Source organism: Ranitomeya imitator, chromosome 8 (assembly GCF_032444005.1).
Source record: "Ranitomeya imitator isolate aRanImi1 chromosome 8, aRanImi1.pri, whole genome shotgun sequence".
Classification (NCBI taxonomy): Eukaryota; Metazoa; Chordata; class Amphibia; order Anura; family Dendrobatidae; genus Ranitomeya; species Ranitomeya imitator.
The window spans coordinates 73,713,468-73,735,957 of record NC_091289.1 but is presented as its reverse complement, the minus strand read 5'-3'; the positions used below and the strand labels follow the sequence as shown (position 1 = coordinate 73,735,957).

The window sequence follows — 22,490 nt, the reverse complement described above, 5'->3', positions numbered from 1 at the left end:
TCTAGTAGGGGTATGGGACTTATGTTTGTGCTACTACTTCAGCAGTGTAATGAACACATGTTGTGGCTCTATATTATTCTGTAAAACTTTTACTTTATCTTTCACTCCCCTTAGGAGACTTGAAGCCGCAATCCTAATCTCTTATACTATAAACTGCAATACCACCATATTTAGTCAAGAAAAACAGAAGATAAGTCCGGCTCTTGATCTCTATGATTGATAAGGATAATAATAAAGTGTGTTGGTCCATCCAATTTTTTTTTTTTTTTTTAAAAATCAAATGTTAAATTCAAGACTTTCAAGAATAAAACAAAATTGCTGGCCGATGCTACTCTGTTTAGCATTGCCTGTTTTTATTGTGCGTTTTTGATATTTTGCTCGACCATTAAACTTTTAGGTTGGGGTCACACTTGGGTGTGCAATGCGAGAAACTCGCATCAATACCCGGCACTGCTGTCAGCACTCGGGACGGGAGCTTTCAGCTACATAGAAATACATGTAGCTGCACGCTTCGGGTATTGATGCAAGAGACTCGCGCAATGCACACACAAGTGTGACACCAGCCTTATTGTTTTTATCCTCCTCCATCACGGAGATCAAGTGCTGGCTATGCACACCTCATAGATCTACATTTACTTCTACATGGGAGTTGAGCTGAATGGATTTCCTCCTTTTTTGTGAATGGCGCACTATTGCAGTATAGGCATAATTGCCATTCTCCTATGGAGCACAGCCAGAGGCTAACCTTCACAAGAGGACCAAGATCATGGATTTGAGAGGCACTAGCTGCCCAGCTAATCCATCCGCTCCTTGCAATGGAATCACAGTGGGGTGGGAGCCAGTGTCCGAGCTCAACGGCAACCAGTACATTTAGCAGCTATCAGTGATGTACAGCAGCATTTAAATGGTTAAAAAGCAGCCATCAGAGCTAGCTGTTACAGCCATTAGTAAGTGGTTGTCCGGTGATGGACAACTCCTTTAATTCATGTTTGTATTTCCTGCAGTTATGCTAACTGCCTACTTGCATTATATATTTTAGGTCTTTTTGTTTTTTTAGGTTACAGAAGAAATGATGGACCAGGCAAATGAAAAGAAAGCGGAGGCAATTAACGCTTTGGGAGATGGTAATTTATTTTTCTAATTACTATTTTGTGTACTCATACAGCAGATGTACGCACTACTTGTGCACAGTGCACTAATAAAAATTATATTACATAGGTAAATATATATTTTCAAATGACTCTTCTTTTCCTGAAGCATAAAGTACTGTGCAAAGGTTTTATGCAGTTTATGAAAGCTATTTATCCCCAGACATGGATTACGACATGGGACAGGTGAGGAATATTGTTTTTTATTTCTTTATCGCTTCATTGGGGGACACAGAACAACCGTGGGTGTATGCTGCTGCTGCTAGGAGGCTGACACTATGCAAAAAGGAAAAAACACGTGGCTCCTCCCTGGCAGTATACACCCACCGACCGGCACCAAGCACCTCAGTTTGTGCTTAGTGTCTGTAGGAGGCGGACCTGGATCTTCAGATCCGCTGCTAACCCTTCTTTCCTTTACAGGTTTTTATTGTTTTTATTAACGATTTTGTTTTCTCTTTCAGATACAGTATTCAGGGAATCGGGGTATAATCTCTCACCCTGCCTCCCCAGGAGGGCGACTGAGCGAGCAGTGTGATGTCACCCGCATCGCTACTCTCAGACCGCCGGCAAGACATTATCCCCTGTCACCCTCCCAGGTGCTCCAGGGTCTATACGTTGGCGGTCCTAGCCAAAACAGTCTCCCTCACCCCTCTCCTCGGAGAGGGCTGAGAAGAAGACGGTGGTCACCAGCGGTGACCCTCACCTTGTCTTAGGGGTTCAGGCAGTCTTCTGGATGAAGGATTTCGTATCCAGCGAACCTTCCCTCAAAGGGCCCCTGGACGATCCTCTCCTTGCCTGTGGAACCGGACATGCAGGTAACTTCCACAGCAGCCGCTTTATCCGCAGCAGTATTTCTCAGACTGGCAGCGCCCTTACTGGCATTTTACTTTCGTTTTTACCACTGTGGCTGGCCACGCCCCTCCCAGTAGACCACACCCCCTTCTCACACACACTTTTTCGGCGCCCTTTTTTTCCTCCACTCAGGATCGCACTTACAATCCGGCACGCCCTTCCTTTTTCTGTGCGGCCCTATCAGGAGCCTTGGCTCATTCTTTAAGCACAGCTCCGCCCCTTCTTCACCGCTGGGACTTCCTGCCTTTGCAGCTCCGTGCAAAGGAGGAGTCGTGCGTTGGGGGACACAGCTAACTCTGCTCTGCGGTGCGGTAGGCTTGCGACGCTATATCGGCCCCTCTCTTGGTATTATCCATACCACTGTAGGTTCACTTAGTCTATTCTGTAGGATAGCGCTGCAGATTCTCCTTATGTCCAACTCTTCTGGAGCCTTCCCTACCAAACCTACCATAACTCATTACGCCTGCGCTCGTTGCAAGAGAAAGTGGTCAGTAGGCCAATCGTCGCCTCTCTGCGAGTCCTGCAGTCCTCCTGCCATGTCTGTCCTGCAGGAAGCTTCTGACTCTCGGGATGGGGGCGCTCCCCCTCCCCCTGAATGGGCCGTTGCTATCTCGCAGTCGGTCTCTGATTTGACTAAGGTGTCTCAGTCTTTGGTCCAGCCTTCCACAGCTATCTACAGCCACCAGTGCTCCGACCGTCTCCCGTGGCGAGCCAGCTGCATCTGATTCTGAACCACAGGGAGACAAAGCAGCCAGCCGTTATAGAAAGAGGACTGTCTGGCTCCTCGTCTGGTTCTTCGGGTCCCTCCGCAGCGCTCAAGCTGCTCTCCTCCTCCCAATTCCCCTCTTCAGAGGAGGACATTGGGTCTGATGTGGATTCCCAGTCCGATTCTGACTCCGATTCAGACCAGGCTTCTAGCATGCAGGCTATCGTAGATAGTCTCATTTCGGCTATCTCACAAACCCTCAAACTAAAACAAGACAAGGCTCCCCCCCAGGATTCCTCTGTCTCTTTTAAGCAGGTGAAGCGTCCCTCTCGCTCTTTTCCTACCCATGATGAGTTTGCGTCTACCCTGTCTAAACACTAGGAACATCCTGAAAAGCGTTTTTTCGGGTAGAAAACATTTGGACGTGCTCCATCCCTTTAGCGCCGATCTTCTTTCTAAGTGGGCTGAGTCTCCCAAGGTGGATCCGCCGATCTCCCGTCTTTCTTCTAAGACGGTTCTTTCGTTACCGTTTGGTGCGTCGCTTAAGTACGCATCGGACAGACAAATTGAGGCGCTGGCCAAGTCAGCCTTTGAGGCAACGGGTGCTTCCCTCTGCCCCAGCTTCGCTTCCACCTGGGTGGCTAAGGCCATATCTGCCTGGACCAAGATCCTTCGTCGGGGCATTTTGGCTTCAGCCTCCCCTACCGAGCTGGCTGACCTCGCAGACCAGATTAACCACGCAGGAAAATACCTTCTCACTGCCTCTCTAGATGCAGCAGCCTGTTCGGCCAGGGCAAGCAGCAACATTGTTGCTATTCGACGAATTCTTTGGCTGAAGGCATGGAATGCAGATGCTACTTCCAAAAAGTCTCTCATTAACTTAGCATTTCAGTGTTCCAGGCTTTTTGGTGCTCGTCTGGATCAAATTATCTCAGACGCGACTGGGGGCAAGAGTATGTCCCTCCCAAGTCCAAGCTAAAACGTTTCTTTAACACAAAGGGTCCTCGGACATTTCGTCCCTTTCGCCCGTTTGCAGCCTCAGACTCATCTCAACAAGAGCGCCCCGCTACCACGGGTGAACGCAGAAAACCCTCTTACAAGCCAGCTCCCATATGGAGGTCCAGGGCTCAACCTCCCAGGCCTTCCGGGTCTCGTTCCAACAGATACCATTCTAAGTGACGGGTCGCCCCCACCTGGGAGTCTTTCCAGAGTGGGAGGCAGGCTTCTTTTCTTCAAAGACACCTGGCTGTCAGTGATCAGCGACGCCTGGGTCAGAGAGATCATTACTTCCGGGTACAAAATCGAATTTTCTACCCTCCCGGAAAGTCGCTTCTTCCTCTCTCGTCCGCCAAAGCAACCGTCCCATTTACCCGGTTTGCTTCAAGACGTGGCGTCTCTGGTTGCCGCCGGAGTTGTAGTTTTCGTTCCGACGAGTGTTTTTAAGGGTTCTACTCAAACCTTTTTGTAGTCGCAAAGAAGGACGGGTCTCTCCGCCCTATCCTGGATTTGAAACTTCTGATCCGCCATGTCCGACCTCGCCACTTCAGGATGAAAATCCCTGCGGTCAGTGATCGCCGCCATGGAACCCGGAGAGTTCCTCTGCTCTGTCGACATTCAAGATGCGTGCCTTCATGTCCCCTTCTGTGTACGACATCAGAGATTCCTTCGGTTTGCAATCGAAGACAATCGCTACCAATTCAGGGCCCTTCCTTTCGGGTTAGCGTCTGCCCCCAGGGTTTTCACCAAAATCATGGCGGCGATCATGGCGCTCCTTCATTCCAGGGGGATTCTCGTTATCCCCTACCTGGACGATCTGTTGATCAAGGGGTCGTCTCGTTCAGACTGCTCAGAATCTCCAGGTCTCTCTGGACACCCTGACCCGTCTCAGCTGGATTATTAACCGGGCCAAGTCCTCCCTGATTCCGTCCCAACGACTGTCCTTCCTGGGCATGGTGTTCGACACAAACTTGGCTCGGGTCTTTCTCCCAAAGGACTAGTTCTCAGTTCTCCTCAAGGTGGTCCGTCTTCTCAAACGCCCAGCTCCCCGGTCGCTTCGGTTCTGCATGGGAGTCCTGGCGAAGATGGTGGCCTCCATGGAGGCTGTACCCTTCGCCCAGTTCCACACCCACCCTCTCCAGCTATTTTTCCTATCCACCTGGAACAGGTCTTTGGATTCCCTGTACTGTCCCGTTCACCTTCCTCTCCAGGTTCGACAGTCCCTAACCTGGTGGACGCTGTCCTCCTCTCTCCTGAGAGTAAGATCATTTCTTCACCTTCAGTGGCAGGTCATCACCACCGATGCCAGCCTACTCGGGTGGGGAGCAGTCATACGGCTCAGGGCCGTTGGACCACCCAGGAAGCTCTTTTTCCCATCAACTTCCTGGAGATCAGGGCAATCTTCCTTGCGCTACTCCACTGGCAGTCTCTTCTGACGGGTCTCCCCGTCTGCATCCAGTCGGACAATGCCATGGCCGTGGCGTACTTAAACCACCAGGGTGGGCCTCGCAGCGGCCAAGTAATGGCAGAAACGGCAAAGATCCTTCGGTGGGTGGAACGCCACGTTCTGGCCATATCAGCCGTTCATAATCTGGGGGTCGAAAACTGGGCAGCCGACTTCCTCAGTCGCCAGGGTCTAGCAGTGGGCGAGTGGTCTCTCCACCCCGCAGTCTTTGACCAAATTTGCCTTCGCTGGGGAACTCCGGACATCGACCTTATGGCGTCCCGGGTGAACCACAAGGTCCCTCAGTTTGTCGCCAGATCCCGGGACCCTCTTGCCGTCTGCCACGACGCTCTGGTAATTCCATGGTCCCAGTTTCAGTTCCCTCCTCTCCCCTTGATCCCAAGGGTGGTAAAGAAGATCAAGTTAGAAGGGATTCCGGTCATACTGATAGCGCCGGACTGGCCAAGGCGTCCATGGTACGCCGAGCTCGTAAACATGCTCGCGGATACTCCTTGGAGACTCCCGGATCGGCCAGACCTCCTCTCGCAGGGACCTCTCTACCACCAGAGTGCTCAGTCGCTGAGTTTAATGGCTTGGCCGTTGAGGCCGCAGTCTTGAAGGACTCGGGTGTCTCTCCCCAGGTCATACAGACCATGATCAGAGCCAGAAAGTCGGCATCTTCTTGTATCTACCATAGGTACTGGAAGGCTTTTTTCTGGTTGTGTGAAACAAATGAAGTTTTTCCAATGTCTTTTTCTCCTCTGGATTTTCTTGGTTTCCTCCAGTCTGGTCTCGATTCGGGCTTATCTCTCAGCACCCTCAAGGGACAAGTTTCTGCTCTGTCGATTTCTCTTCCAGAGTGACCTGTCCTCCATTCACCAGGTTAGGACATTTCTACAGGGAGTGGCGCATATCGCCCCTCCTTTCCGTTCCCCTTTGGAACCTTGGGACCTTAACCTGGTCCTTGGTGCTCTTCAGGCTACTCCCTTTGAACCTCTTCAAGACGTGCCTTTTTCCCTTCTCTCTTGGAAGGTGGCCTTCCTCATCGCCATCACATCTATTAGGAGGGTTTCTGAGTTGGCATCTCTTTCTTGCCGTTCCCCCTTCCTTATTCTTCATCAGGATAAGGTCGTTCTTAGACCGGTTCCCGAATTCCTTCCCAAGGTGGTCTCTGCTTTCCACATCAATGAGGACATAGTCCTTCCATCATTTTGCCCTTCTCTGGCTCATCCTTTGGAGAAGTCCCTTCACAAGCTTGACGTGGTCAGGGCCATTCGGGTCTATCTTTCTAGAACCGCTCCCTTCCGTCAATCCGATTCTCTCCTTGTGGTTTCCGAGGGTCGTCGGAAGAGCCTTCAAGCGTCTAAATCCACTATCTCGCGTTGGATTCTTTCTGCAATATCCGAATCGTACCGTGTTCCTGAGGAACGTCCTCCGGGGGTGCAAGCCCAGTCCACCAGAGCGGTCGGAGCTTCTTGGGCTGTTCGCCACCAGGCTTCTGCCTTGCAAGTTTGCAAGGCCGCAACCTGGTTGTCTTTGCACACTTTTGCGAGGTTCTATAGGGTTCATTCCCAAGCCTCGTCCGATGCAGGTCTTGGTAGGAAGGTACTGCAGGCGGCGGTTGCGCATCGGCTGACCTGAACTATTATTTATATTCTTTCTACCCACCCTTTTCTGGGACTGCTTTTGGACGTCTCACGGTTGTCCTCAATGAAGCGATAAAGAAAGAGGGATTTTTGGTACTTACCGTAAAATCTCTTTCTTGGAGCCTTCATTGGGGGACACAGCACCCTCCCTAATGTTTATTCTGGTACCCTTTTGGGGTCTAAATGACCTAGTTGAGTTGGTACTTTATACTTTGAGTTCTCTTACTTCTCCTACTGCTTTTTACATCAACTGAGGTGCTTGGTGCCTGTCGGTGGGTGTATACTGCCAGGGAGGAGCCACGTTTTTTTTACTTTTTGCATAGTGTCAGCCTCCTAGCAGCAGCAGCAGCATACACCCACGGTTGTTCTGTGTCCCCCAATGAAGGCTCCCAAGAATGAGATTTTACGGTAAGTTCCAAAAATCCCTCTTTTGTTTTATTACATGAGTAGAGGGCTTCAATGGAATGGGCGTTAGGTGAGTATAACTGTGTTTGTTACTTTTAAATAAAAATGGAAAAGTGTGTTTTTGTTTTTATTTCAATTAAAGAACTTTGTCTTTATTTGCAATATAACTGTAGGATTAGTAATGCATATGTGTCTTTTCTAGACTCCTCTCCATTACTAAGCCATGGGCTTGATGTCACGTGACATTAACCCCACAAATATGAACCCCGCTTGCCACCGCTACAGGGAAAGTGGGAAGAGTCGGGCAAAGTGCCAGAATTGGCGCATCTAATAGACGTGGCTGCAAGGCTGCTATTATTAGGCTGTGGAGGAAGGGTGGGTGGGTCAATATCCTTGGCCCCTTACCAGCCTGAGAATGCCAGCACCCAGCTGTCAGCTTTAGCAAGGTTGATTATCGAAAATGGGGGGAACCCCAAGCTGTTTTTAAAATTATTTATATATTAAAAAAAAGTGTGGGACCCCTCTATTCTTGAAAACCAGTCTTACTAAAGCTGACTTTGAGGGTCGCGGGCCTGCAGTTGTCAGTTTTGCCTGGCTGGTTCTCAAAAATACAACGGAACCCATGTTTTGTTTTTTCTTTTAATTTATAGCGCAGGCCATAGCTGAATTCTCGAGTCAGCTACCGCCTGCTCTCGCCGTTATTACCGGCAGCAGGTATAGGCTAATGGGAGTCGTAGTCCCAACAGCTGCCTGCTTTCTCTGTTATCAGATGAATATAACTTAACATTCTTCCCTGATCGCCGGCAAAGCCGAGAATGATGAGCATATCTTATATCAGCCAAAACTGCTGACACGTTCCTTTTAAGTGTGTGAACTACCTGAAATTGATCTTTATTGAACGCCGTCATGAAGAAAACCATTATACTGTAATTGAATTATAAACTTTGTCCTGGAGATATCCTCCCCTACTTCAATTCAGTCGTAGTAACCCCAGATTGTTTTTGAGATCCTCTAGGATATACCAACCAAGCTGTAGATATGTAGGGCCCAACCATATTCCTTTTTTCCACGAAAGAGCAACAATCTATATACGTAATAGTCTAAGGGTCACTTCCGTCTGTCTGTCTTTCTGTCACGGTTATTCATTCGCTAATTGGTCTCGGCAGCTGCCTGTCATGGCTGCCGCGACCAATCAGCGACGGGCACAGTCAGATTAGTCCCTCCCCTACTCCCCTGCACTCACTGCCCGGCGCCCGCTCCGTAATCCCCTCCACTCACCGCTCACACAGGATTAATGGCAGCGGTAACGGCCCGCGGTGTAACGCGCTCCGTTACCGCTGCTATTAACCCTGTGTGTCCCCAACTATTTACTATTGATGCTGCCTATGCAGCATCAATAGTAAAAATGTCATGTTAAAAATAATTTAAAAAAAACAAACAAAAAAAAACTGCTATACTCACCCTCCGCCGCCTTTCCCGCTCCTCTGGACGCTCCCGGGACCGCGCCATTGCAAGCGGCAGGGCTGGTGTGCGACAAGGACCTGCGACCGCGACGTCATCATAGGTCCTGCTCACACCAGCCCTGGGAGCGGAAGCAGGCGCTTGCAATGGAGCGGTCCCGGGAGCGTCCAGAGGAGCGGAAAAGACGACGGATGGTGAGTATAGCATGACTTCCAACGGGCCTTTGGAAGGTGAGCATATGTTTATTTGTTTTTTATGTCTCTATACTACGTGGCTCTGTGCTGGGCAATATACTACGTGGCTGGACAATATACTACGTAGCTGGGCAATATACTACGTGGCTGGACAAATACTACGTGGCTGGACAATATACTACGTGGCTGGGCAATATACTATGTGGCTGGACAATATACTACGTGACTGGGCAATATACTATGTGGCTGGACAATATACTACGTGGCTGGGCAATATACTATGTGGCTGGACAATATACTACGTGGCTAGGCAATATACTATGTGGCTGGACAATATACTACGTGGCTGGGCAATATACTATGTGGCTGGACAATATACTACGTGGCTCTGCAATATACTACGTGACTGGGCAATATACTACGTGGCTGGGCAATATACTACGTGGCTCTGCTATATACTACGTGGCTCTGCTATATACTATGTGACTGGGCAATATACTATGTGACTGGGCAATATACTATGTGACTGGGCAATATACTATGTGACTGGGCAATATACTATGTGACTGGGCAATATACTATGTGACTGGGCAATATACTATGTGACTGGGCAATATACTATGTGACTGGGCAATATACTATGTGACTGGGCAATATACTATGTGACTGGGCAATATACTACGTGACTGGGCAATATACTACGTGACTGGGCAATATACTACGTGGCTCTGCTATATACTACGTGACTGGGCAATATACTATGTGACTGGGCAATATACTATGTGACTGGGCAATATACTATGTGACTGGGCAATATACTACGTGACTGGGCAATATACTACGTGACTGGGCAATATACTACGTGGCTCTGCTATATACTACGTGACTGGGCAATATACTACGTGGCTCTGCTATATACTATCTGACTGGGCAATATACTATGTGACTGGGCAATATACTATGTGACTGGGCAATATACTATGTGACTGGGCAATATACTATGTGACTGGGCAATATACTATGTGACTGGGCAATATACTATGTGACTGGGCAATATACTATGTGACTGGGCAATATACTATGTGACTGGGCAATATACTATGTGACTGGGCAATATACTATGTGACTGGGCAATATACTACGTGACTGGGCAATATACTACGTGACTGGGCAATATACTACGTGGCTCTGCTATATACTATGTGACTGGGCAATATACTATGTGACTGGGCAATATACTATGTGACTGGGCAATATACTATGTGACTGGGCAATATACTATGTGACTGGGCAATATACTATGTGACTGGGCAATATACTACGTGACTGGGCAATATACTACGTGGCTCTGCTATATACTATGTGACTGGGCAATATACTATGTGACTGGGCAATATACTACGTGACTGGGCAATATACTACGTGACTGGGCAATATACTACGTGACTGGGCAATATACTACGTGGCTCGGCAATATACTACGTGGCTCTGCAATATACTACGTCGCTGGGCAATATACTACGTGACTGCAATAAACTACGTGACTGTGCAATATACTACGTGGCTGGGCAATATACTACGTGACTGTGCAATATACTACGTGACTGTGCAATATACTACATGGCTGGGCAATATACTACGTCGCTGGGCAATATACTACGTGACTGCAATAAACTACGTGACTGTGCAATATACTACGTGGCTGTTCAATATACTACGTGGCTGGGCAATATACTACGTGACTGTGCAATATACTTCGTGGCTGGGCAATATACTACGTCGCTGGGCAATATACTACGTGGACATGCATATTCTAGAATACCCGATGCGTTAGAATCTGGCCACCATCTAGTTCACAATAAACTGCCTCCATTTCATAAGAAACATGCCCATTTGCACTTTATTACCCAAAGCATCCCTTTTATTCCACCTCCATAAAATGCTTCATTTGTATTATCAAGTCTGTTTGGATCTAAGCAGTATTTAAGGAGCAGTCTTTTCGCTAATATAAGCAAGGTATGCATCAGTATAGGAGGACCACCCACTTTTCTGCCATGATTATCCGTATTACACCAAAAGTGCAATAAGGCTAAATAAGGACAGGGTGTACCCCGAACCCCAAATAGTATTAACCAGGTTTAATACTAGTCCCCAAAATGAAACTTATGCAGGGCAAGACCAAAGGCCATGCATAAGATCGGAGTTAGGAAGGTGACACTTAGGACATTCGGTTAGTCTATTTGATAGAGGATCTTTTTTAGGTATATTGAAAGCATAGATGGCTCCATGCATAATTTTATATTGGGTTTTTTCTCCATACTTCATTTACAATGTGTTTCCTGAACACACTCCACCCTGCCTGATCCTTGTAAGGAATCTCAACATCGTCCAACTGCTGCTTCCAATATTTGAAAAAAAAAATGTCCGGGTGGACCCTCAACAGATTAGACCTCATTGCAGAGTATAAAACTGATATTGAAGGAGTACGCACTGAAGATAACAAAATGACATCCCAATCATTCTGAGCAACCTCAAAGGTAACGGCTGTTAGGTTATATTTCTCCAGACACTCTGTGCATGTCAACCATCTCTGCTCAGTTGGGTGGAGAACATGCGAGATGTTATTAATCCCTGCCTGCCGCCATTTTGAGAAAAATTTATTGTAACTACCGTGGGGGAATTTAGGACTATGCCATGCTGCATTATCAATTTTACCACACGCGGGACGGAATTTAAAAAAAAAAAAAAAATCTTGAATTGCTAGTTTTTGTTAATTCTGGCTCCCAAAAATCAGAATAGAAAGTGATCAAAAAATGTTGTGCCCAAAAATGGTGCCAGTAAAAATGTCAGCTCGTCCTGCAAAAAAACAAGCACTGACATGACTGTGAGATGGAAAAATTATCCAGCTCTTGCAAAAATTAAGAGACCACTGCAAAATGTTCAATTTATCTGGTTTTTCTCTTTATAGGTATATTTTTGAGTAAAATGTAAATTGTTCATTAATGATGAACGAATATTCTAGTTACATGTGGGGGTTGCCTGGTTGCTAGGGAGTTCCCATATGTACTTGTGCTGGCTAACAGATGTAAATCATTCAGCTGCAGTGCTGAAAACTAAAACTCCGAGCACAAAAAAATACTCGGAGGAGCCCTAAGCGTGCCCGGGAAATCTCGAGTAGCGAGTATATTCGCTCATCACTATTGTTCATTTATTCTATAAACTTCTGACATGTCTACGAATTTCCAAGCAATACATTTTGTAATTTTTTTTTCTCAGTCGCCCATGACAGCACTACCAGAGAGAGAGAGAGAGGGGATCCGCCCTTCAGGGACAGGAAACCTACAGGATAAAAGGGCGGTACCTCTCCCCTGCATCAGTTTGGTTTCCTGTCCCTGACGGGGAACCTTCTCGGACGGTATCTGTCATGACCGACCGGAACGAAAAGACTACCTGGTGAAGATCCGGAGCCGGCCAGTCCGGGTTCTGGCAGCGGGGAGGCCCCTGCCACGGCTGGTCCGGTATCTGAAGCCCACACGACTTCGACCGAAGGGTCTGTAAGCGTGAGTGGGGGTAAGCGCTGCCGCCACTCCGGATAGGGGTTGGAGCACTCCAGCACACTGCCGCAGGACGCCAGGGATTCCAAGATGGCGCCGCACCGGAAGTAGTGGAGGAATTTCCGGTCGGGGGCAGTGAGGTGAGTGACTACACCAAGATGGCGCTGCCCCGGAACCGGAATCCTTCATTTCCGGGTCAACAGCTGCGTGCGCATGCGCAGTGACTGGAAAAGGAAAAAAAAAAAAAAAAAGGAAGCGCTTCCTCCAAACAACGCAGCCACGAGGGGAGGGGATAAGCGCCATACTTAAAAGAAGGAGCGCTTAGCAGAACCCTTGCTGCATGCTGTTCCAAAGGCCATGGAAGACAGCGATCAGCAGCTCCAGCCACCGCCGCCGCCACCGCAGCAGCGCCATCGTCCACGCCAGAAGACAGATGGCCAAGGGAAGAAAACTTCTGCAAGCAACCGGAGTTCTCGATCCAGTAGCCATTCCACACAACGGAGTAAGGATTCCAGTGTGGTAAACCTGCGGCTGGCCACGGATCTTACACCTCAGGATCCGACCCCTCCTCCAGAACCGGTACCTGTGGCTGCGTCAGATTGGTGAGTGATCTTCGTGAAAGCTCATTTTTTGTAATCGGGGTTCCCCTTCTCCCTTATCTTAGGCAAGGAAGAGAACGGGGAAGATGAAAAATAGGACCTGCCCCTTATGTGATAAAGCATTACCACAGTCCTGGGAGAAGAGATTATGTGACTCCTGTATTGAGCGAGTCCTCTGTGAGGAGACCCCGAACTTCGCCTCTGAGTTACGTTCTGTAATTAAAGCGGAGGTTGAGACGGTATTTAACTCCCTTAAAGGTGAAAGGAAATCTACTAAGAAATCAGTTCCTGATAGGAATTCCGACTCTTCCAGCTCCGAGAGTAAAAACTCGGATACGCAAGATTCATCCCTCTCCTCTTCAGACAGTGAAAGTGGAGGTCGTCATTGCTTCCCCCTAGATGAGGTTGACGGCCTTGTAAAGGCTGTTAGATCAACGATGGGGGTGTTGGATCCTCGTCCTGATAAAACGGTGCAGGACATTATGTTTGGCGGGCTATCCCAAAAAATGCGCAAAGTGTTTCCCCTTAATGAAAATATTCAAACATTAATTAAAAAGGAGTGGGAGAAACCTGAAAGGAAAAATGCATCGGTTCCCTCTATTAAAAGGAAATACCCCTTTGATGAAGAGGCTTCGGTCTTGTGGGATAAAGCCCCCAAACTAGACGTCGCGGTAGCTAAAGCCTCAAAAAAGTTCGCATTGCCATTCGAAGATATGGGAACCTTGAAAGATCCTCTTGACAAAAGAGCAGACACTTTTCTTAAAGGGGCCTGGGAGTCAGCAGGAGGATGCTTAAGGCCAACTATAGCGGCGACCTGTACGTCACGTTCCTTAATGATTTGGGTTGATAACCTAGAGAAACAGCTTAGAGATGGGGTCCCTAGGGATAAAATTTTAGAGTCCATCCCTATGATTAGAGGAGCCGCGGCATTCTTGGCAGACTCATCGGCCGACTCCATTAAATTAACATCTAAATCTGCAGCTCTCTCAAATGCGGCACGTAGAACCTTATGGTTAAAGAGCTGGCCGGGGGATTTACAAACCAAACAAAAACTGTGCTCAATCCCCTGTGAAGGTAAATTTCTCTTTGGAGAGACTCTGGACGATATCCTGCAAAAAGTGGGTGATAAAAAGAAAGGGTTTCCCATCCTAGCCCCATCATATAATAAACGGCCCTTCCGGAACAGAAAATTTTTTAGAAGGAGACCACCGAGGGAGCAAAACCGATGGGATGACGGGAGAAGGAAAGACAGAGGTTTCCTCTTTGGTAACTCCCCTCGAGACAGAAACCCCCCCCCCCCCCCCCCCCAAGTGACGTCTTCCCCAGGGTGGGAGGGAGATTGTCTCAATTCCTCCCGGCCTGGGAGAAAATTTCGACCAGCCCTTGGATATTGAAATTAATAGGAGAAGGGCTTCGCATAGAATTTTTATCCCTACCCCCACGGAATTATGTGGTAACACCGCTGAGATCATCTCCTCATCAACAAGAAGCTCTAGAACTAGAAATCGTAAAACTAGTAAACAAGTCTGTCATCCAAGAAGTCCCCCCTCTAGAGAGAGGAAAGGGTTTCTACTCTCCATTGTTCCTGGTTCCCAAACCGGACGGAACCTTCCGAACTATAATAAACTTACGGAAGTTGAATACTTATGTAAAAAATCACCGATTCAAAATGGAGTCAATAAAGTCAACGGTAAAAAATCTGTTTCCCAACTGTTTTATGATAGTTTTAGATCTCAGCGATGCATATTATCACGTCCCCATTCACAAGACCTCTCAAAAATTCCTCAGACTGGCAGTAGTCATAAAAGGACAGACCAGGGAATACCAATACAGGGCTCTTCCCTTTGGCATATCAATTGCTCCCCGCATCTTCACGAAGTTGATAGCGGAGATGATGGCACATCTGAGAGAGGAAGACGTCTTGATTATTCCATATCTAGACGACTTTCTGATTGTGAGCAACTCTGCCGAACTCTGCCGTCAACAATGCGACAGAGTGATAGATACCTTAACAGAATTGGACTGGCTGGTGAACCTCCAAAAATCAAAACTGGAACCAACCAAGGTTCAAGAATTCTTGGGTCTCACCTTGGACTCAAATTCTCAGGTCTGTTACCTACCAGACAAGAAGAAACAAAATATAATCCACTTAGTGTCAGAAGCGCGTGCAAACCCTACCATGACTCTAAGGAAGGCAATGTCATTACTGGGGTCCCTCTCGGCCTGTCTCCCAGCGGTTCAGTGGGCACAGCTCCACACGAGGACACTTCAGTGGGATATTTTAAGAAACCAAAAAATACTAGGGGGGCGGTTAGAAAGTCGAATGACTCTAAGTTTACCCACTATTCATTCCCTAGTCTGGTGGTTAGATCCCAGCAACTTATCAAAAGGGATTCCCTGGGTGATAGAGGCGTCTCAGATAGTCACCACAGACACAAGTCCCACAGGTTGGGGGGCTCACCTGGACAACAAAGTCGCTCAGGGGATATGCACATTTCAGGAGCTCAGATCTTCCTCAAATCAAAAAGAGCTGAGGGCAGTAAATCACGCACTACTGTACTTCTTAGATCAACTACAGGGCCATCATATCCGAATATTCTCGGACAACAAAGTAGTAGTAGCTTACTTAATCCACCAGGGGGGAACCAGGTCTCAATCATTAATGGAAACCACCTTCGAAATTTTCAGCCTGGTACAAAACAACTTCCTGTCCCTATCAGCCCTACACATAAAGGGGGTAGAAAACCAGAAAGCGGACTTCCTAAGTCGTACCCAACTAAAGCAGGGGGAGTGGTCTCTAAATCAGGACATATTCAACAGAATTACAGATCTATGGGGAACCCCTGTAATAGACCTCTTTGCAAATATGCACAACAAGAAAGTGGAAATTTTCTGTTCCCTAGATCCCAGGGGGAACCCTCAGGCCGTGGATGCGTTCACAATACCCTGGACACAGACCCTAGCGTATGCATTTCCCCCTACTATTCTCATTCCAGCAGTTCTGAGGAAGATCAGGCAGGACAAATCCAGACTCATCTTAATAGCTCCCTTCTGGCCCAAGAGAGCCTGGTTTTCGTGGCTGAGGATGCTATCGACCACCGATCCCTGGGTGCTTCTGGATCTTCCGGACCTCCTGTCTCAGGGACCGGTGTTCCACCCTCAGTCAGAGAACCTCCATCTGACAGCGTGGCATTTGAAAGGTCACTATTGAGGGAAAGAGGTTTTTCTGACAAACTGGTGTCCACACTAATGAAAAGTAGGAAACCTGTGACCACAAAAATATACGGTAAAACATGGAAAAAATTTCTGTCCTCCTCAGGGGTAAGATTGCAAGATGGAGTTCCAGTGTCTCAAATACTGGAATTCCTACAGAAGGGCTTAGACTTGGGTCTCTCAGTAAGTACCTTAAAGGTACAGATAGCAGCTCTAGGAGCATTATATTGTGAGAACATAATCCTTGGGTTATACGGTTCATCAAAGCAGCCGCAAGATCTAAACCTGTATCTATAAGTAGATTGCCAACCTAGGATCTGAACTTGGTTTTGTCAGCCCTAACAGAATCCCCGTTTGAGCCTATAGAATCGGTACCCCTTAGGATTCTTTCTCTTAAAATGGCCCTCCTAATAGCCCTGACTTCGGCCCGTAGAATAAGTGACCTCCAAGCCCTGTCTGCAAACCCTCCATTTACACAGATTCTGGATGATAAGGTTATACTTAAAACAGACCCTGCCTATCTACCAAAAGTTGCATCTACATTCCATAGATCTCAGGAAATAATCCTTCCTTCCTTCTGTCAAAACCCTAAAAATAAGAAGGAAGAGAAATTCCATACACTAGACGTTAAAAGGTGCCTGGTCCAATACATTAAAACCACCCAGCAGTATAGGAAGGAAGGGTCTCTTTTTTTTATCTGCTTCCAGGGGCCCAGAAAAGGACTCAAAGCTTCTAAGGGCACTATAGCTCGATGGGTCACAGACGCAATAGCCTTGACGTACTCATCCTCCGGGAACGCCGTTCCGCAAGGACTGAAGGCACATTCTACAAGAGCTATGGCGACCTCCTGGGCCGAAAGGTCAGAGGTACCATTAGTTCAGATTTGTAAGGCGGCCACCTGGTCTTCACCTTCAACCTTCTTCAGACACCACCGCTTAGACCTAGCCTCTTCGTCTGACCTAACCTTTGGGAGAAGGGTTCTGCAGGCTGTGGTCCCTCCCTAAGCAATGATCTCTGTAATTCTCTCTGGTAGTGCTGTCATGGGCGACTGAGAAAAGTGTAGTTACTCACCGATAACGGTGTTTCTCAGAGCCCATGACAGCACCTGCTTATTCCCCCCCCTCATCACGTGTGCGGTGAGCACATTATTTGTGTGAAGTGGTTTTTCCATATAGACACGGTGTTCACTTGTTAAGCATTATGATTAAATTGCATATTTTTTTATGTTGTTGTGACTAACCTGGAGGACCTCTGATGCTCTGTAAACAAAACTGATGCAGGGGAGAGGTACCGCCCTTTTATCCTGTAGGTTTCCTGTCCCTGAAGGGCGGATCCCCTCTCTCTCTCTGGTAGTGCTGTCATGGGCTCTGAGAAACACCGTTATCGGTGAGTAACTACACTTTTTCCCTTCGCCATGACAGCACCGCACATGAGATATGGCATCCGCCCCCAGGAACAGGAAACCTGCAGCAGAGATAAAAGAATGGGGCGGCCACTCTCTCCTCAGTTTTGGTTTCCTGTTCCTGCAGGTGGATACCCCTCTGATCTCTGATGATTCCGGTCCGGAGGCCGAGGGGCGGGGGGGGCCAGCCATGCTCGGCGGCGCTGCGTGCGGTGCTGCCCGGGTGAAGAGGCTTCTATGCCGCGCCTGTTTCTCCCCTCGCTGGACTCCCCGGCGACCGCTCTGGGCAGGAGGCAGGTCCGGGGGGCGTGTCCTTCACTGACGCCGGCCGCCGAAGTGAAGGATGACGACTTCCGGTCGCGCCGGAAGTAACGTCACACGCCGAAAGGAGCCGGTGTGCTGGACACTTCCGGGCAGAAGCTGTTCCAGAGGCGCGCACACCGCTCCTTTCTGTATAACAGAAGCAACCGAAAAAAGTCGCTGGTCTCTGTCAGCAAGCGAGTCTGCCTGCTAAAATGACCGAATCAGCGATGGATCCAGAGATGCCTGCGCCCAGAATGTCTGAAGAGGCACAAGTTACCGCGGTATCCAAAGTTAAAACTACAGTTAAAGAACAACTGAAACATCATACTACAAAAGAAACCCCCCCACCCCCAACAAGTGAACAGGGTTCGGACATGGATTCAGGGGATGAGCCGGGAGCATTAACCCCCTCTGATGCCTCAGACTTAGACTCCTCGGATGAGGAGTATGGCCACCCGTATTTTCAGTCAGAAGATATTGGGAAACTGCTCAAACTCGTTAGAGCAACTATGGCCATCTGGTCATCTCCCTGGATGATCCCGTGCTTCTACCTATCAGGGTGAGGCAGTCCCTCACTTGGTGATGCTGTTGGCATCAGTCCTATGAAGGAAGTCCTTCCTTCCTCTCTGGTGGCAGTTCCTCACCACCTATGCCAGACTCCTCATTTGGGGAGCCGGTTTTTTCTTCGTCATGGCCGTTGAGACCAATCCGGTCATTCAGACCATTATTAGGGCTAGGAAACCAGCATCCTTTCATATCTACTACAAACACTGATAGGCCTTCTTCCGGTGGAGTGTGGACAGGTGTTTCGGTCCCTATGTCCTTTTTTGTCTTCCTTCCATTCTTGGTTTTCTACAAGCGGGTCTTGACTTGGCTCTATCGTTTCTGCCAATTCTTTTCCAACGAGGTCTGGCTTCTCATTCCCAGGTAAAGGACCTTTCTTCAAGGAGTCGCCCACCTGGTACCTCCTTATCGTCTTCCTATAGATCCATGGGTTTTTAACCTTGTCTTTGGCACGCTGCAGCGCGCTCCTCTAGAGCCCATTCAAGACATCACGTTTTTTCTCCGGTCTTGGACAGTTGTCGTCTTAGTTAAATTACGTCCATCAGGAGAGTTTCTCAGTCAGCGGCATTGCCCTGGCGTTCCCCGCTCCTGATTCTATATCTCGACAAGGTAGTTCTCAGGCCTGTTCCTTCCTTTCTACCCAATGTGGTCTTGTCATTGCTCATTAATGAAGACATTGTCCTTCCTTCTGTGTCTCTCCAGTCCATCTCCTGGAGAAGTCACTCTACAAGCGGGATCCCGTCACAGCTATCCAAGTCTACCTTTCAAGGACTGCTCCCTTACATCAATATGATGCCCTGTTTGTCATCTCTGAGGATTTTCTTAATTGTCTCCTAGCTTCTAAGTTTACTATTGCCATGGAGGCATTCTGCGTTCAGGACAAACAGCCTCTTCCAGAGGTGAAGGCTCTTCAGGGAGCGAAGGCTCACTCCGCTCTGCGGTGGGGACATCCTGGACTGTTCAGTACCAATACTTGGCTTTCCAGATTGTAAGGCCGCAACCTAGTCATCTTTGCACTCCTTTGCAAGTTTTTACGGGGTTTATACCCATGCCTCGTCTGATGCAGGCCTGGGAAGAAAGGTACTGCAGGTGGCGGTTTTGCATCGGCTGACCTGAGTCCATTTATTCCTTGGATCTTCCTGTTTCCCACCCTAGGGACTGCTTTGGGACGTCCCAAGGTTACCTGTGTACCCCAATGAAGCGATAAAGAAAGAGGGATTTTTGGTACTCACCGTAAAATCTTTCTTGGAGCCTTCATTGGGGGACACAGCACCCTCCCTAACTGTTTATACCATTATTTGGGTACATATGTTGTACCATTATTTGGTCTATGTGCCTTCGTTGTTGGATTGGTGCATATGTTGAGTTTTTGGTTGCTTCTCCTACTGCTCTAACACTAACTGAGGTACTTTGTGCCTGTCGGTGGGTGAATACTCCGGAGGAGGAGCTATCTTCCTTTTTTGCATAGTGTCAGCCTCCTAGCGACAGCAGCATACACCCATGGTTACCTGTGTCCCCCAATGAAGGCTCAAAGAAAGAGATTTTACGGTGAGTACCAAAAATCCCTCTTTATTAACTACTGTGTTTAACATGACTCACTTAAGGGCATACAAATGAAAAGTTTATAAATTTTCCAACTTTTTGCCAAATTTCCTATATTTTCACAAATAAAAGCAAGTCATATCGAACAAATTTTACCATTATCATGAAGTAAATTATGTCACAAGAAAACAGTCTCAGAATCGGTGGGATCCGTTGAAGCGTTCCAATATTATAACCAAATGAAGTTAGTCGTCAGAATTGTAAAATTTGGCCTGGTCAGGAACAGGCTTCTGATGAAGGGGTTAAACTAAGCAATCACTGCCCTTCTGCTTCTAGGCTACCATCCTCTGTGCAGGAGCAGGTGCTGTGTAATCCTATGGCGCTAGCTCCGGCACTAAGGATGGTAATCTTGCAACCAGGGCTGTGGAGTCGGTAAGCCACAGTTGCGACTCCGACTCTTGGATTTTATCAGGTTCCGACTCCGGCTCCGACTCCTTCGTAAATGGCCAATTCGTAACAATAAATTTACTGTTGTCAAATATTAACATCGTGCTTATTCAGTTACTCACCATCATATAAGTAATCAGACCACTTAGAGCGAAAACTATATTTATTAGAATACAAGGGTTCCCATTGCGTTATGGGAACGCGCTTAACGGACAGCGTTGCACGGCGAAATTAACGCCGTGCAACGCGTCCGTTAGCGCGCCCATTCACGGCAATGGGAACGCGCAGCACTAGCGCGTGCCATGTTCGGCACGCGCTAGCGACGCGCCGGTGTTCCGTTCCCCGCTCTCGCAGATCGGGGATCTGCGAGAGCGGGGACGTTACCGCGACCCCAGGACGCGGCCCCATTAAAAACATTGCGTTAGCGCAACCCGCTAGCGCTAAACGGGTTGCACTAACGCAATGTGACCCTAGCCTTAGAATATAGCAAATAACTTTTATAAACTTTTCTAAACTCTTGAAGGTAAATATGCAATAAACACTCTTATGCAGTTAATAAGAAGAAATCTATAAATTTGTCCTCAGAAAAAGTATTGCCTCTGTCAGATCCTCCTTCATGGATGCCCTCAAATCTGATCTAATTATTTTGAGAGCAGAGAACAACCTCTCTACACTAACTTGGGTTGGTGGCAAAGCAGTTACCACTCAGGCAACATCTCTGACAATGTCAGGATACAGAGGAATCGCTTGTTGCACTGTTATTTTTGATGAACGGTCAAATTTCTCAATTTCTTTTAGTGCACATGAAAAATTCTGCTGAAATGTACTGGCTGTGTTCTTTGATGGGGATGACTCTTCTATGCGGGAATGCTTTGCACGGTCCTTGTGATCCAAATATTTTTCGAAATTCAATTCTTCATCAGTTGATGAGGGTGAAGATGTGGCAGGACAACCAAATTCTTCTTGTTCCTCCTGACTGTTCTGCAACCCTTTCATCCTTACTGCTATTTCAAACAGAGCTTCTTTTCCTTTAGTTAGCTGTTGGTCATCTAGAAGAATCCGATGCATTGGGTCTACATAAACAGCTGCCAAAGGAATGTTATTTTGTGTAATAGTAGCTCCTCGCTCCGTTTCATTGATGTAGCAATGCCACTTGCAATTAACCCTCCTCTTTGGGACAGGCGAAACCTCAGGTTCTTCCACTCCTTTAAAGGGAAGGTGCCACCAGTTTTTTTGTAGTTTTTTTTTTTTTTTTTGTGAAATTAAGCTTAAAATAGTAAATAATGTATTAATGCAATGTTTGCACTGTTTGCAAACATTTCTATATGAAAAATATTCTATATTTTCTTACAAATATATATATTGACCACTAGGGGGAGCATTTTCCGTTTTAGACCTCAAGCAGCTATAGTAAGACTTACCAGCTTTACTCTTTGCTGGAAAATTGGAGCAGTAACTGCTGACATCACCATTTCCCTCCCCTTTTGGGTGGTCTAATATCCCTGGGGCAGAATGAAGAGCAGCATCACAGGGCAGAGCCATTTTGTGTGTGATTGCCCTGTGATCTGCTATCACCAGCAGTTACTGCATCAGAAACACAGCTACAGAGTTTACAAAAAAGCAGAACACAGTGGGCTCAGCAGCATGGTGGACTGGAGGAAAAGTGAAGACATGTGGTGTTTATGTATGCAGCAGCATTATCTGAGCAGAGCTGTCTGTGACTCATCCCTCAGTAAGATAAGAAGGAGGAGATCCAGGTCTGCAGAGAATGGCCAGGCATTGTGGAGGGAGGGGAGAGATGCATTGTATGGCAGAGAGAGGCAGGCTGTGAATGCAGCTTACCGGAGATCACAGGGTCTGTGTGTGAGGAGGTGGAGGCAGAGCAGGAGAAGCACACAGGGAGGGCAGAGTGTGAGAGCAGAGGATGTCTGCCCAGGACCTGCCTGCCTGGAGTACAGAGGAGCATGGGGATAAATCACCCGCACTCCCCATCCTCCGGTTCCAGTGAGTGCTT

The 22,490-nt window shown here is 47.7% G+C and overlaps 1 protein-coding gene across 1 annotated transcript in view; it reads left to right on the top strand.

The window, feature by feature from the left end:
• The window catches only part of ST13 (ST13 Hsp70 interacting protein), a 245,178-nt gene that overhangs the window by 61,586 nt on the left and 161,102 nt on the right, over positions 1-22,490 (top strand). The window contains exon 5 of the mRNA XM_069737082.1: positions 1,058-1,124. Coding sequence (XP_069593183.1) covers positions 1,058-1,124 — 67 coding nt within the window. The remainder of the gene's footprint in view (positions 1-1,057; positions 1,125-22,490) is intronic.